We start from the raw sequence: 17,659 nt of genomic DNA on the forward strand, positions 1-17,659 counted from the left end.
AAAATATCCCTGTATTTTCTTCTGCTTGGGCAATCTCGCTGCCTGCGACGCACACGCTTAAGTATATTGTCTAAAGAGTTGGAGCAGACGAGGCCACAACCTTCCACATTCGCGCAGAAGCACCAGACTAGTGCGCGTGCACCAATCACCTCGGACGATGTGGGCAAACGACCATCGTTGCTTTCCTCATTATGCCCACTTTCATTTGTGCTCGGTACGATGTCGGCAAAGTAGTCTTTGTCTTTGGGCTCTCCCGTGGTCGCAACGCCACCATCTGTACTACTCACAAACTCGTCGTCCGTTGACCCCTCAATGACTTCCGGAAATTCTGACAGCTCGCTCTAAACTTCAACAACACTGGGAACGGCTTCGTCGCACTCATCAGAATTTTCAGTCACCACCAGCACGCGGAAGCCGGCCCGTCTGAAGCAATTTCGGATGAAGCCCTTGTACACGGCTGTGCATACACGTCGGGCGCCACGGGCACCAGGCCGTGAGCTTGTCTGCTTTAGCCTTAATCTCCCCCTTATTCTTCAAGATCGTGCCGAGAGTGCTCCTCGGAATCTTGCACGCTGCGGGGTCATCTGACTTCTCACCGCGTTTGACCCGATATATGATTTCAAGCTTCACGGCGAAAGGCAAGTTCTGCCGCTTCATCACGGCAACACTGCGAGAGAAGGCCCACAAGGCGCAACCACAATGAACCAAAAAAGCAGCGAGACAACTGACACTTGTGCCATCTTGCACGACTAGGGCGCAAGAGCCTCTGAGTGGCTGTCTGAGCAAGCGCTGCGGGCGGACCAGGATCATTCTTTCAGGGGGGTATCAATGGGTCGCTCGACGCAGCGCGGTCACAGTAGGGAGAGTGGTTGGATGGAGCCGCGCTGCCAGGTTTCCTCGCTGCCGCGAGGGAAAGGCAACTTCTGCAGGCACTTTTGCGGCACTTGTCGTTCGATATATCGGGAGCCACTGCTATTTTTGTTCGATGTAAGCGTAATTTTTGCTGTATATACTCACTGTAACTATACCGTGCTCAGGAATTGTTCGATATACAGAATATTTTTATGTAAACGGGTTCGATATAATTGGGTTGAACTGTAGTACTTCTTTACCAACAAAAAAATTCACTGGGCCCAAGCAGACTCTGTTGGCATCATGGCAAGGTGGTGCAGAGGCAGCATCACTGCCTATTTTTTGCTTGCATCCCCTCTGACTTGCCAAGCAAGAACAGTAAGAGTGGCATTTTTGATATTGTAGAAGGCTATCAATGCTTTCCCAGTGCATTAGACACAGATAACACAACATATTCAAAACATAATAAACAGAACGCCAACTGAAATGGTGTTGTCAAAGAGGCTTCGGCTTACACATGGAAGCCTTGTTTACGTTTTGTGAACAAGGCCATTGTAGGAACAAAGTAATGAGTGAGCAAGATTTCTGTGTGGAAGCCAAAACGTCAACTTCTTGTGAACAAAGCTTTTATTGCGATAGCAATTATATGAACACTCCAGGCGCATTTCTGCGTCGCCGTGAGGTTCCGTATAAGTGAAAGCATGTGAGGGTGAGCCGGCAAACGCAGTTCAATCTCGCGCGAGCGAGCGAAGAACGCGGCCCGGATGCATGCCCTCTCCTGTGACGCGAGGAAATGGGGTCAGGCGAGAGAAGAGGGGCGTTCTCCGGCGGCTGCCAGGGTGTCTCGATGCCCTCTTCACCTGCCGCTCCGTACAGAGTGGAGATATTGCGGCGTCTACTAAGGCGTTGGCCACGCAAATCGCAGATGCCGTAGTAGATGCCTTTGGCAGGCGCCATAGGGATTTGTTGACGGCGCTCGTGTATCTTGAAAGCAATCTGCGACGTAGACAAAGCGCGCACCTGCGCGAGCCTCATTTTGAAAACAATCTACAATGTTTGCAGAGCATGCACAGTGCCGGTAGCTGCGTATGCACTGTACTTTCGACATTTCGTTCGCGTGGGAGCGACAGATGCACGGAGGTCAATTGGCTCGCAGCTGCCGCCATGATTCCTAAATCCACCGTTTTCACAGACAGTTTGCGCTGTCACTTATCGAGATGTGTTCACATTTACCTGTCTGCACGTGACACCGTGCTCGTTTAGTTAAGACACATTGATGGGCTAGTCGGTTTGAATGCATGATAGAATGTGTAAGCGCGACTAAGCAAGGACACAGAAAGAAGCGCAGTCTCCGTGTGTCTGTTTCTTTCTACGTCCTCATTGAGTCACGCTTGCACATTCTATTATTGTTAATTTAGTTAGTAAGCGAATGTTTACAAGTTTATACGGCCAATAAAATTACTATCCTTACTTCGTACAGCTATCTACTAATTTGCTATCACAATCGGTGCTTCGCCTTTTGGGCAAAACTGCGAATTTTTTGGGGAACAAGGCAATGAGTGAACGAGGCTTCTTCTGTGTGGAAGCCAAAACTTCACACTCCTTTGACAGCACCATTTTGGTCGGCATTCTGTTTATTGTTCCTAATATAAATCTGCCTCTCAACATGACAAGATTCCGTTACATTATTGATTTCGGACAACATAATAGAGACACATAGGATTGCATGTGTCTATCCTGTTGTTAGTGTCTAATGCTGCACCAAATAGCTCAACCTTGTAGAAGAATTTAACCAATCTTTCTCTTTATTGCCCCCTTTGAAGCGAACTGTGCCTAATGCAAAAATATCAGCAAGGCAGGTGCAAGATGAGTATACCTTGAGAAAGAGGAAGCGCTCCTTGTTACGTTCGAACTCCAGGTCCTGGTTCTTCTGGAGAGCGTCCGCCCTGCAAAGACAAAGGACACTAGTACCTTGCTCACTTCTTTCATCACAGCTCACAACACTGCAATGCTAGTAAATTGCAATGAGGCGGGGAGGGGGGGTTCTACTGGATGAGTTTCATAAGGGCACACAGTGTACTGCATAAAAAGAATTTATTCCCTCATAGTAGGTGTGTTCGAAATCTCACCACCATTGGAGACAGTCTACATTGAGAACTAAGAAGAAAGCTTCAAGTCAGAGTAATGAAAGAGTCTGGAACCGACTGAAAGGAGTCTCTGCGAAATGATGCCAGCTCACGGCAACAAGAAAAAGGTCAGAAAAGCAGATACAGTCAACTCTGCTTAAACTGAACTCGAACGGACAGAAAAATGTGTTCCGTTTATCCCAGGTTCCATTAAGCAAACGATGCGAAAATTACCAACAACCATTTTATTTGAAAAACATCCGAGTGTTCTGACATAACAAATTAGACTTTATTGCGGCCCCCTTCTAATAGTGTAGCTTCTTTTGTGAAAAGTTGTCTTCATGTGCGAAAGAATTGGCAATAATTCTGCACAGTTCTCGCGTTCGAAAGAGCACTGTAGACTTTCAGCTGCCTCTGTTGCTGCCTGGTCCAAAACAGTAACGTTCACTGGAACATTAATATGTACTGTATAGACTCGCATAAGGGTCGCACCCCCAACTCGGCAGCCAAAAATTTCTAAAAGAAAAAGTTACATCAGAGAAGCACTTGCATACGGTGCCTCGATGCCGCCCGTGCATCGGCGAATTCTTGCACGCTGTGCACTTCCGCGTGCCCCTACTAGATGGCGAGAGCTGCGCGCTGACCTATGATGCAATCGTAATTTCAGGGATACAAGGTGTGCAGCAGTCGCCGGCTGCACTGGCACCATTTTGACCAAAGGGTGCATTTTCATGCAACAGCTGCTCCTTGTGAAATAGTGAAAAAAAAAAAAAAAGAAAAAGAAAGTGCAGCGTGTCTTCCCTATGGACTTCCAATATTTTTAACTGCCTCCTCAGAGCACATAACAAGGGCATTGTCTCTTACCAATGGCAGAGTGTATGAAGAGTGGCAACCTGACTGTACCTATATCTACTCATTAGTGCTCTCTTCCTTGCCAGAGATCATTACTTGCCTGGCGAAGTCTTAATGATGGAAAGAAAGCGACAACTTGACATCTTTTATTTATATTAAAATTCCCGCAGCTGCCTATTGGACTGGGTTTTCTTCACCATTTATAGCATCACCACTAAACTTGCTTACTTATCTAACATTTCCTGTTCTATACACCTGTAAAGCAGGCGGCAGTTATGGTTCAAGTTTCGTTTACCCGAAATTCCCCTAAAAAATGAATTCCGTTAAACTGAATTTTCTTTACACTTTGCCTATGGGTGGCCAACCACAGCTGATATTATTGTTCCGTTATTCTGGAATCTATGTTTAGGTTAGCATTGTTTATCTGCAGTGCACTCTATTTTCTCTGTATTTTAGCTCTTTGCACAACACAACGCAACATAGCTTATTATGTTAAGCACATAGAAAAGCGCGACTAAGTTTTTCTGAGTGCATACAACCTTCCTGTTGAGTTTGAAAGCCTTCTGCTCAGCCGCGATCTTGTTTGGACAGCCTCCATCCTCCTTGACGGCTTTTTCAGAATTGGAACGAAACTTAAAATGGCTGATGTCTGCTTAGCCATCCACTTTGCTGTCTACAGCGGGCATTGGAACACAGGCAGCATTATGCATTCATAGTGAAACAGCACCAGAAAAACATGGGTGAGAGAAGAACACAAGGATGGGCACCGACTGGCAACAAAAGGCAGTCAGGTCCTTGCGTTCTCCCGTTCCGTGTTTTTCTAGCGCTGTTTTACTAGGAAAGTACCGTACCAACTAGCTTGCACCCAGACCGCATTCAGTGTTATACAATATGGCTAACAGTATCATCTGGATCTTTAGCTGGCTAGTTATGGGCCCACAACATAAAAGTTGACATGAATTGCACTCTAAAGCAAAAAACAAACATAGGTAATCTTATATGTATGCTTTAAAGTACATTTTAATGAGGGTACAATATCTGAAAGCTTTTTGATAAAGTTGGGTATTTCATTCCAGATTTTTGCACCCAAATGATAGGGGTTGTTGACCCCATCAGTGTTGTAAGCGGCACTTTGTCTTTTGGGGCAGCTTTCGGGGAAGGAAAAAATGCAGTTTGGACCAATAAAAAAATGCTTTAGAGCACCAACTTACTGCTCTGGTGCAAAGAGGATGCTCTGTATAAGTTAGTACTTTCTGAAACATTGCACTGAATATGTATTAACTAAGACACATGTATCTTTTCTTCAACGTACTGTTCCATTTTATTGTAGTTATATAAGAAGATGAAGAAAAGCCTAAACTTAATCCTAATTCACCATTAATTCTACATTTCAGTAAAGCATTTAATAAATAATTTATTTTCATCTCAAGGAATTGAGCCACCTGCAGTGTAGATAGCCTATCACACGTTCTCATACACAGGCAACACGGTCAAAGCTATGTAAATTGCAGTGTGCATGTCATCAATGCGTCTATATGTGTTAATGAATTACCGCGTGCGAAATAAGATGTACAGTTGGTACAGAGTTGGAGTGATCACATGGCTGCGGCAAACAGCTAGGATTGCGTGGACTTATACACAACCAGAATCACCGAAGGCCAGTACCTCGCCAGTCCCATATCGCCCAGCCCAGGCGATCACTTCTATTGCCCCTCACGGCGACACAGAAATCTGCTACAGTTTGTTTTTTGCATGACGTAGTACTTAAAGGAGTACTGACACAAAAAAAATCCACGTGGTTTTTTCTGCTTTAATAAGTAGTTAATGAGCCAGTAATCACGGCACGAAACCACATTTACTTCAGAGCACGACAGGTAATTATTTGCAGTCTTTTTTGTAGCGACCAGTCGAAGTTTCGGTTCCAGAGAGCAACGAGACGGGACCAACGAGAATGTAAACAAAGTGGTCACGTGTTCGCAAAAAGCCATGACGTATGCTCTGACGCGCAGCCAGCTTGCGCGACCAACTTGCTGAATATTGTCGTGCGACTGCCGCGTCGGTCGGACGACCGCAGCCAATGACAGCGCCGGTAGCGTGAACGTCATGGCCACGTGGTAGACCCGGCGGGGTGGGGCCGGCGAGCGGGCGCCTCGCCGCTCCGATCATGTCTGTTTTTTTTCTCTCCCTGATCGAAACGCGGGCCTCTTTCGCCGCTGACGGCGGCATATAAATGGGCTACAATTTGTTTCTGACACGAAATAACTTCTAGAATAAAGTGACCTCGAAAGAGTGCAGTTATAAAACGTTGTGCGAAATAGTAAATCATTGGCGTGATTTCTACTAGGACACGGTAAGCGCAGACGCGCCAGCAATCGTCTGTACACGAAGTGGCTCGCCTGACTGGCCTGTTTACTCATCGCTGCTAACGGCACCGGGAAAACTAACCGTATTTTCACTTAAGAGAAACATAAATGTTCAGGCATTGATTGCGCTGACGAATTTAGGCGCTTCATTACGAGCTGCGGACGCATCGCAAGGACCCTCGGCCCTGGATCGACGGCCGGCGAGCTAAGCCTACATCGTCTCCCAGCGATCGCAAGCTCGCCTGGCATGCTCGTTCGCTTCTGTCGGCGCCAATGAAATCAAATGTGCTGCAATTCAAGCGTGACATTACTGTGTACACGTTGTGCAGACTAACATAGGCGCTTCGTTATACGAGCTGCAAGCCATCGTGTCACAAGCGCAACCGGTGTCGGATTCGATGGCCCAGCGAGCTATGCCTGCCGGCTCTTGGCCATCGGCGGCTGTCAACGAATCCGATACTGCTAACGCGGCCTTGCGGAAACACGTCTACAGTGCTCGCATAGACGTGTTTATATTGTCATCGTTTGTTTCAAACAAGATAGCTGTGCAAATACGGTTGCTTTTACTTTCTGTTCGATGTTACGCAGCATTCCGAACTTCCACGCAGGGGCGCCGGTTCTGGGCCGTCGCTCGCTCATTCGTACCACGTGTCCCGAATCACCGCATGCGGCAAGTCGCGCACGACGCGCCGTACTACAGATCGCACGGAAAATCGCGCCATGTGTCTCGCGCTTTAGACGTGGCCAATCACTTAGCGACTCAGATATTGCGGCCGGCGATGGCGAGGACGAACCTCAACAAAACCCTCGCATCGGCCACAATCAATGGTAAGACACAACAAATCGGCATTGAACGTTGTGGCAGCGCAGTCAAGCTGATAGTGTGGGAAATATCCCGATGGACACGACAAAAACTGCAGTTGCAGCGACACGGAGAGCGTCCCACTACAAGTACAACAGCTAGAACAAGCAACAACAGAGGAGAAGAGCACATGTAAGCCGCATGGCAGCCAACGAAAATTCGTGATGTAGCCACATGACGTAGCGTTTTCTTGGCTATTTACAATCCCGGTTGATGTCAATGTTGCGAGGTGCTCTGTTTTGCGGTTGGCTGCGCGCACGTACTTTAAAATTGATTTTAAATATCTTCTAAGCGATATTCGCCGCTGATATCTTATAGACGATGTGTGTGTGACCAACTAAATCGATCTTGCAAGTCATCTCGACTTCAAATTTTTGTGTCAGTGCTCCTTTAATAGAATAATATTAGATCAAATGTGCGAGTGTTTTGTAAACCAGCGCCTATTACTAAACCACTGGCATGATCAGCAGCAACGATCCGACGACATTTCGTCTCGCAGACAGAAAGCAAACGCTGATTAGCAAGGCGGCTCGGATGGCTTGTATGTACTACACTCCGTTCGCTATTTGCACCGACAAAACCAACAAAACCAGTTCATTTAGGTCCACATTAATCGTGTTGTCGAAAATAAGTGCACTATGACGAGCTGCGGCCAGGTCACAGGTGCTGTCGGTCGTCATTATTGCGGTAGTCAAGAGAGGTATGACTACCGCCTCGTTCGGTCGTATATCGATGGGTGCAAAATGCAAGAACATGCATTCATTGCGTGTCAAAGAAGCATAGGTAGTCAAAATTAATATGGGGTTCCATACTACCCAGTGGCGTAGCCAGAAATCTTGTTCGGGGGGGCGGGGGGCTCACGTTGCAGTTCGGCCTCCTCCTTCAGAGGAAGCTTTAGCTCGGGTGCTCCTATCTAAATACATGTAGAAGGAGAATTCGAATTTCTCGGCAACCACAGCAACAACTTTGACGAGGTTCGTTGCATTTAAAAAAAAAAAAAGCGCAAATTCTAGTGGCTGTTTGTTTCGAATTTTTTATTTAGGTTGTCAATTCTTTGTTAAAAATTGGCAAAATTGCAAATTTTCAGATAACCAAACTTCCAAATTGAAAACTCTTACTCAACAATAAAAATAGATATCACAATTCTGTGAACTGCACCTAATAGTGCATCTACAGTGGATGAAATTGATATGTTACACATGAATCTAAAAAAAATTTTTATTATGAAAATATGGCTTTTGCAGAATCCTTGTACACAACGTAACCAACTGACGCAAGATACAAACTGAAATACCAAATTTGTCCGTTTCGACTGTTATAGTTGATGCCGTTTACAGAACGGCGATATCTGTTCTTGATGCAGACCTATTACTTTGTAAACATTGTGCTTCTATTTCTTTCGAACTTTCGAATTTTTCAAAATATTTTCAATGAAATTCAGGCCCTAAATCGAAATTCCACTTGTAACAGGCACTACAAGTTAACTTTGTCTCTCAAATGCAACAAATTTAATTAGAAGTGATGCAGGGGTTACCTCAAAAAAGGGTTTCTGCGTTTTACATGTATCTGAATAGAACCGTCGAAGTTGGGCCCGAGCTAAAGCTTCCTCTTAAACAATTTGTCGAGGGATCAAATACGTGAATAATAACTGCATTGCCATTGCCAAAGATGCTGCAAACGAATTCTTGAACGCTATGCACTGTCAAAACAAGTAAAATAATTATTTTTTTTATAAAAGAATATACTCTTAAGTGCAAGAAATTGTACCCAAAGTAACTGATATCGATGCTTCCATGTTCTGTCTATTCAATAAGTAAAGTAAATATCGCACAAACTTTAGAACTATATCAGTTCGAAACCAACAAAGCATTGCATGCCACTGATATGAAAAATGTAAAGGCCACGAAATGACCAAGTTGAGGACAAATATGTTAATGAAACTTTGTCATTCAAGAACCTTGTTTACATTCTTGCAGACATGCAACGGCCAGTGAAAAATCTCAATAATGCTGTCATTTGCTCCAATTTATTACGCAGGAGTAGCTGTCACCGGTCCTGTATTGTGAGTATTTGCACCGAAATTGTAGTCGACACAGAGAGCACATATAAAAAGCAGGAGTTCTGCAAAATATACGTGGGCGAGTGAAATGAAAGTGATCCAATGCGAATACATGACAAACGGAGTACTTTATTTAAAAGTAGTCTCCATGAGCAATCAGACATTTCTCCCATCGACTAACGAGTTGCATAATCCCATCGCATAAAACTCATTGGGTTGCTGCTCCACAAACTCTGCAACTGACTCTTTCACGTCATCATCCAACAAGAATCTGGTTGCCTTGAACTGTTTTTTTTTTTTTTTTTTTCAGTTGCCCCAAATGTAGAAGTCGCAAGGCGACAGATCTGAGCTGTATGGCGGATATTGCAGCGTTTCCCACTTGAACTTCGCCAGTTGTATATTAACCACATCAGCGACGTGGGGATGGGCACTGTCGTGGAAGAAGATGACCCCATTGGTCAATTTTCCACGTCGTTTGTTCTTGATTGAGACACGTAGCCGATCCCACGTTTCACAATATCAGAAAGAATTGATAGACTCTCAAGATTTAACAAATTCTATCAGTAATGGCCCCTGACGATCAAAAAAGAAGTCAGCAACACTTTTCCGGCAGAAATCACGACTTTCGCTTTCTTGGGTATGGCGAATTTGAATGGTTCCACTGTAAGCTTTGCAGTCAGGTTTCGAGCTCGTAGTAGTGGCACCAGGGTTCGTCCCCGATCACAATTGCAGACAAGAAGCCGTCACCCTCATTGTGATACTGGATCAGATGAGTCAAGGCAGCGACAAACTTCTCAGTCTTCTGGCAGTGGTTCAAAATCTTGGGCATCCGTTGCGCGCACAAGAGCCGATAACCGAGATGTTCATGAATTATGGTGTGAATGGAACCGCGACTAATGTTCGCACGCTCGGCCGGTTCATCGATGCTTATCCTCCGTTCTTGTCTCATCAGCTCATCAACCTTTGCAAACTTGTTGGGGGTGATCGCACGGCGGTTTTGGCCTAGTCTTGGATCATCTTTGCAACTTTCACGTCCTTCTTTGAACCGTTTGCTCCAACTCTTCATAGTAGCCAATGAAATGCAATGTTCAAGGTACACGGCAGCCATACAGCGACTAATTTCTTTTTAGGAAACACCTTCAGCTGTCAAAAACCTCACGGCACCACGCTGCTCAACTTCTGGCGCGTCCATTACGTCACACAACTATGTTCAACCCAGTGTATGAGAGCTTTCAAGAACATTTATCCTCACACCTGCTTGTCACTTTTGTAAACAAGAGATGCCTGTATGCTACACGCATACCTCGCTGATAATGAACCGAACCATTACCGAGCGGAATGGGTTGGCTCACTTTCATTTGACTCACCCTCGTACGTTAGAAATGCGATGGTACAATGGAATATGCAAATGCGAAGCTACAGATTGAAAAATGGCAAAAAAGTGTCACTGGAAACAAAGTTGGCTAAACGTATGCACAAAACCTCGCAACAACATATTTAAATAAACGTATCAGTATCTAATAAATCTACGTATCTAAGAAAAAGTCACTGTGTATAATGCATCTAATAAGGCAAATAAACATGTTGCGCAATCACAGATTCACGGAATCCTAGATCCCGCCCCCATTCCATCCACTCGCCTCGATGTTTCGCATGTGGCGGAAGGTGGCGCACTTCCTCCCCGCTTTTCTCCTTTGCGCACACAAGACTGAGCCACCATCGTCGGCCCACCCATGCCATCCATGCCCCTACGCTTTCACTTGCACATACAGTATGCGGCACGCGGTCCTTGGACTTTATCCGGAGCATGAGGGCAACAGCGACGGCAGGAATGCGCCGGTAGTGTCCGTATAATTGCTATCCCAATAATACAATAAGAGTATCCGGCAAGTCAAGCGTCCAGTGGCCCATTGCTTTCCTTTCCGCAAAAGAAGTAACAAAATCGAACTTTCACCATGCGACGATTTGCTGCGCCACAACAACTTTTTTTTTTCCTTTTGTGGGGCGAGGGGACCGAAATGAAAAAATGCAAAGGAAAGTATCTACACAATCGAATGCCTGCTTTGGGCCCCTAATATTGCTACCGAAAGAATATCAAAGAAAACGCGAGACGTTTGGTGCACTGAGAACCATACGCATACTGCTGGTATCCTACACCGGCTAGACAGGACTTGCCGGAGAGGTTGCACTCCAGCGTACGCGGTGCGATCCGTTGAGTCCACACAGTGACGGCAGCGAGCGACCATTGTTTCTTTTTCTCATCTGCTAGTCAGAAAGCATCCAAAACTTTGCAAGGCGAAAATCCACTCGGCCAGAGAAAACCGAACGCGCACCGAACGGCACCGAGAGGTGGTAGGAGGAACACGAGAAATATGCATGCACTCTGCCTGGCTCTGGCAGCCCGCAGGTAGGGTAGTGAGAACAAAAAAATTGCATAGGCTCAATGTGTCCTCGTGAATAAAAGTCAAAGTAGAAAAAATAAATATGAACGTAGCTACCTTTGCTGGCTTTAGTGTCTCGACATGGACGCTTTGGAGTAGGTAAAAAAATGTTGATATTTTTTTGTGTGAGATGGTGGCACGCATGAACCACCACAACGCTTCGTCTCATCGGACCTCGCTGCGTGCTTTGTCAACTTGTCTGATAGTGTGTTGATTTGGCTTGCCTTGTTGTATGTTCCATGTACGACTTTAGAAAAATCAATACACCTTTGGCATCAAATGTTTATAACAGCATTAAACCAACAAAGTTCCGCAATTCAAAATGGAAAGCACAACTTTGGAAATGCCAATGCACGTTTCACATCAAAAGCTTATGCGAATGTTATACCCATAAAGATTCGGAATTGACATCCACGTGCTCCGTAGATTCCATGGCCTCCACGAGATGCCACGGCGAGCCCGTTCGCCATCAAAACGGCCTTGAAACTTTGTGCTTGGATGGGGCTGCTTGCATTATGTAACTCTTGGTGCATGAACATTGTCGCGAAATGACGCCCGAGTTCGCAATGTTCGCAGTGAAAAGTTTTTTCGAGCGTGAAAAAGACAGTCTAGACAAAATCCAGAATGATTTCCGGTGCCCGGGGTAGCTTTGGTCAGCAGTGCATGGACAGCAGAAAAAATTTGGGGGAGGGCTGAAGCTCCATAAGCCTACCCCCCCCCCCTGGCTACGCCCCTGATACTACCGCGGGCCTCATAACCTCATAATCAAATCGTGGCTTCGGCACTTCAACCACCCCTCCACCCCCAAAAGCGTAAGTGGGGGCGCCGAATGTAAGCGGAACCTATGCAATGGCGCTATAGGCCCTACAATACTAAAGAATATATCGACGGTGCCTTCCGTCTGCAAACATGGTTAGGTCTCTATGCTGTAGCTGGGATGGAAAGCATGCGACGGTAAGTCACGAAGAAGGGTGGCTTGATGCACAGCGCCTTCATGTGCGTGCAAAATATGTGTTCCCAATTCAGAGCAGGTGCGGGTCGGTGCAGGCCTGGTGCAATACCTGCCATAAACGACAATTTTGCACAGCATGTAGCAGGATTTCCTTCATGGAGCAGTTTGGTGCAATTGGCGCAGCACTTCCATCACTGTCAATACATTATAAGTGTTTTTAGCAACTTAAATTTACACAATACTATGCGCAACGCCACAATGTGCCTTAGTGGCCCCAACCACAGGAACTGCTGTTCTGTCAATAAGACATGATTCAGACTTCAAAAGAATGGCACTTAGACAAAGCACACACACGAAAAAAAAGCCAACTCATTGAAAGGTTCACTAGGTGGCCAATCTCTTCATCCTCTTGTCGTTGCAATGTCAGCAATGTTTTCATAGGTTTCAGATTGTACAAAAATACTCGAAGCAGGGTGCCCAGGAAATATTTGGAGCCCTTTTTATACCGCATGCCATCACTTATTCAGGGTGTCTACCAAGTTGACATTTACAAATTACCTGAGTTTTTCAGGTTTTCCCTGAATGCTTTTGCAAAATTCCCTGAGTGATGCAGAACTATGTTTTATGTCAAGACGGGCTGAAACCATATCGCCCGATGCTGTCACTCTCTAGTAAGAATGCGACAAATTTAAAGAAAAACAACTTAGTCCAATTTGACTACTAAGGAGTAGTGTTTATGTTATTAAATAGAGAATACAAGGGAGGGGTTAGTAAAAGGCAAAGCAAATGAAATGTATTCGAAAAAAAATTGCAAATCGAGTTGGACATTCTCAAATACGAATAAAAAGGAGATGAATACAGAAGCAAATATTTTCGAATATGAGCTACTTCTATCAACTGATAGCAAGCTCGTTGGTACGAGGCCCAAACTTTGTCACAATTGAGATTCTCTCTCAACAGCTCGTAAGTAAACCTCAACTGTCCTGACATACTCTCAGCCCGTACACGACACCTCAGTGTTGTGTTTCACTGCTTTGAAGAGTTTATTTTGGTTTGTATGAGGGCACCTGCATCTCGGCATCAGCCAACACTGTTTTTTGAGCTCAAGCTCCTGCAAATCGGCAGCAGCATGCTCCCTTTCCCGTTCATTCCTCAATGCGTAGGGTCTTTCTGCTCTTGTCCTCCTTCCGCCACTCGTTCGCCGCACACACCACTTGAAGCATCTTCTTGGTCAGTTGCACAGTCCATGTACAATTTTTCGAACTCCCTAGGGGCCGCGAAAGCATCAGAAAAATCGGCCAGTTGGAAAAAATAAATGCATCTCATTTACTGCCCTTAAGGGCTCAAACCGCTACAGGCACATTCGGAAACGCTCTGAAGGCCCGCTGGTACACGTATTAGGCATATTGGTGCTCATACCGCGACAGGAAATACCGGGTGCACGCGTGTATAATTAAGGAATACGTACTGTGTCCCATGGCAATAGCCCCTTCCGAAGCTTATGCTTCACTGCAATACTTTTGCATAAGCTTCACCAAGTAACATTTGTGTACAAAGGCAAAGCTGACTTTCGGGAACCGGCATTATGCAACGCACCGTGGCTTCCAAGCTTCTAAGCCAATCGCGAGGACCACAAAGGCGGAGTCCGTGCCATTGCTGACAGCAGCGAATTCTTTCAATAAAAAAACACGGCATCCAATGGCAAGAAGCTTAATAGCGAACGTCGAAGCAGCTAGGCCTAGCGCTGCCGCCATGGTGGCTACAGCTGCCAGCGGATCTGCGTGCGAGAGCGCCGGTTCGAGGCGGAAAGGTAATCAAAATGGCAGCGGTGGTGGTGGCTTTCATTAATGCCGTTTCAGACCTGCGGTCACGGCAAAACCTCCAGAAAATCGGACGGCGAAGAGTTCTTACGTCCGAAATTTCAGACGTTCTGATACACTGACTCTATCATGGTGCCGCGAAGCCGTCCAAATTATCGGGAACCCGGAAAGTCGGTCGTTGACTGTACACTGGCAACTCCTCCAGCCGACAACAGGGCGTCAAAGACGATTCATTACGATTCCTGTCTGTTACTCGAACAAGCATTGCCTCGACTTTCGACCCTTTCAATAAAATTACAGCTAATTTTACCTGATAGAAGCACAAGTTCCCTGAGTTTTCCCTGAGTTTTTCCAGACTACTCAAGATCCCTGAGAATTCCCGGTTTTCCCGGTTGGTAGACACCCTGTTATTGCATGAAAAAAAGAAAATAATAATACAGTAAAAGCTCATTAATTCGAATTCTGCGGGGATGCTATGAAAATTCGAATTATACAAAATTCGAACTAATGAAAGTCAGAGAAAGAAATCGCTCGGTTAAGGCGCGTATATAGTCTGACGTGGCGTGAGCATGCGCGCACACGCTACGTCACATTGGCGTGAACAACATCTATACGCCTCGTGCACCGCCTATAGAGGCGCCACTGAAAGCCACCTAGCGGACGCTTCCAACAGTACACGCGGGAGCAGTAGCAGACGACAACCCTTTGCAGCAAGGATGGCTGAAGTTCACGGCTGCGATTTCTCCTTTGTTCGGGTGCCAGGCTGCTTCTTCTGCGGTGACAGCTGTAGGGAAGATGCTGACCTCTGTGCGAGCGGGTATGAACGCGATGTTACCGGTGTTTGGGACAACATGGTCCACATACGTGCAAGGTGTGTCCCGCAGACAAACGCCATGAATCCCATTTACATGACGTGGAGCTCATGTTCACTAGCCGATAAATTTTGTTGAGTGATGCGATCTCTCGATGGTTTTTTTTTTATTCTACCCTTGCCGCAATGCTGCTTCTGTACCTCAATAATAAGCACCTGTCGTTAGTGCAGACTTATATCAAACAAATCCGCATGGTGCAATCTCTGCATATGCCGTTGTGATTTTTCTGCCGATGAATACATGTGACATCGCCGAATAAGTGCAGTCGAAGTCGCCTCAAGAAGAGTAATTGCCAATTTATTGATGGAAACGCATACACTAGCCAACGAAGCCACCAAACACGGGTTAATAAAAGCGCGTGTTAGTGCTGTACCGCCGATGCAATTCTGCTGCATACGCCGATGAACTAACGTTCCCGCTGCAGTTTGTGCAATTTTAAGTTCCCCAAGGGAGCTGCTTGGAAACGTACAAAGCTAAAGACTGACTAACTTTTCAGTACTATTTTATATTACTAGAGAGAGGTGCCACATGATATATTTAAAGGCAGAGCAGCGCCAGTTAAAGTAGATGAGCGCTGGCGGCAAGGCCCGGTTTAGTCGTCTGCAGCGTAAGTATAAGAAAGAATTCAGTTGAGTACAACACTCACATGCAAGAAGGGACTACGTTGTGAAACAAACAAATCACTCGGCGTGTCAAGTTTGCTCAGGCAGCATCGAGGTGTGATGACGTCCCAAACGGGACGCGAACTTTTCAGCGACAAATGGAACGAAAATACCATATGCAGCAGCTATTAGCAATTCTCGCCCTGAACTACCTATTTTCTAAACACATTTCCAAAAACGCAAACAATATCTAAGATGCCCTTGGGCGAAAAGAATAAAGCTGTTAAAGAAGCACTTCTTTGGTATCATTCCGATAAGACACAGCGTGATTTATACCCTTTACAAACAAGGCACGGTGAAAACTTCGCAACTCAAAAGAATCGACAAGTTATGCATGGAGCAACTAGCAACAGTTAAACATGTGCGAAGCCACGCATAAAATAGATGTAAAAGCATGAAGTGCGCGACAGCTGGTGCGAGGATTTACCGCGCCACATGAAACCAACAATTTCAGTTCTTGCAAATTTCAGTAGCTTTAACATACAACGCAATGCGCTTGTGTAGTCAGTCGTGCTGCCTAGCTAGCGCAACGCGGTAAAGAAGCGGAAAACAATATAAGCGGCAAACAGCATTCCGAACTTTAGCGAAATGCCTTTAAACCTCATGCTGCACTGCAGACTAACTTCGTTGCTCACGCGTCTAACTATGATCGAGCGGGAAAAAACACCGACGAGACAAAGGAAAGGATGAGAACAAGAAATTTCCCTTCGAAGCGACAATCCATTTTTGCTACCGTTGCTCCCGCTGATGAGGCTTTGCCGGGAATGATTAGAACCGTATCGCCGGCACGTTTTCACCGGTATTTGAGCCCCCCACCCTGCAACAATTCTTCTTCGACATTCCCTGAAGCTTTGGCCACCCCGCACGTGCGAATGGTGTTGCCTATCTTGCTCTGAAAACGTGAATAAGACAGAGAAGCACGATCAACGGCACAACAAACTACGGCGCGCGCCAGGCTCCTCTCTCGCGTGTTCTGCGCAAGGCCGCCACCAGTGGCGCGTATACTTCGAAGCATTGGCGCAGCTAACGTAACCGGACGCGGCCAGCGCGGTCCGACGTCGAGATGGCTCTTGCTCCATCCGCGCGTTCGTCACGTTGACTGGGGCGGAGAAAAAAATATGTCACAGTCTCGCACGAAAAGCGAAGCATCGATTGCGATAGAAAATTAGTAGATAGCTATACGAAGTGAGGATAATATTTTTATCGGCCGTATAAACTTGTAAGCATTCGCTTACTAAATAAATGAACAAGCACGGTGTCAAGCGCGCACAGGTAGGCATGAACGCATCTCGCTCGATGACTGCGGAAACTCGCTGAAAGACGCTTGGGTGAGGACACGCAGCAGTAGCAGCGAGCGAATTGACGTTCGTACAGCTCTCGCTTCAACGCGAACGAAACATAGAAAGCACATCGCATATGAAGCTACCGGCCCTACGCGCACTCTGCAAACATTGCAGATCGCTTTGAAGATGCGGCGCCCGCATGGCTGCGCCGTAAGCAGCAGCCGCCGAAGATCGTCCTCTCGTCCCTCCCTCGCCTCACCTCCATGCCTCGCGCGCGACAAGTGAGGGCGCGCTCCGCCCCACCTTCCCCTCTCGCCCACTCGAGATTTAGCCACGTTCGCCGGCTCACCCTCGCACGCTCGTACACAAAGAACACGACGCTCGGCGGCGGTGTTATCGTCCTTGCCGTCTTGCCGCTGATCGAAAAAGCAAAGCTGCGCGACCCGCGCGGCGAGGCCAGCGTGCTCCCGCGCACTAGCACTCTCCCCATCCACGATGATGCGGAGTTCAAATTA

The 17,659-nt window shown here is 46.3% G+C and overlaps 1 protein-coding gene across 2 annotated transcripts in view; it reads right to left on the reverse strand.

Annotated features, from left to right (window-relative positions):
• Positions 1 to 17,659, reverse strand: part of LOC126530117 (cytoplasmic aconitate hydratase) — a 269,805-nt gene that overhangs the window by 214,923 nt on the left and 37,223 nt on the right. For both annotated transcript variants that reach the window (XM_050177555.3, XM_050177556.3), the window contains one exon: positions 2,729 to 2,798. In XM_050177555.3, the coding sequence (XP_050033512.1) occupies positions 2,729 to 2,798 (70 nt within the window). The remainder of the gene's footprint in view (positions 1 to 2,728; positions 2,799 to 17,659) is intronic.

This window comes from Dermacentor andersoni, chromosome 5, assembly GCF_023375885.2.
Source record: "Dermacentor andersoni chromosome 5, qqDerAnde1_hic_scaffold, whole genome shotgun sequence".
Lineage (NCBI taxonomy): Eukaryota > Metazoa > Arthropoda > Arachnida > Ixodida > Ixodidae > Dermacentor > Dermacentor andersoni.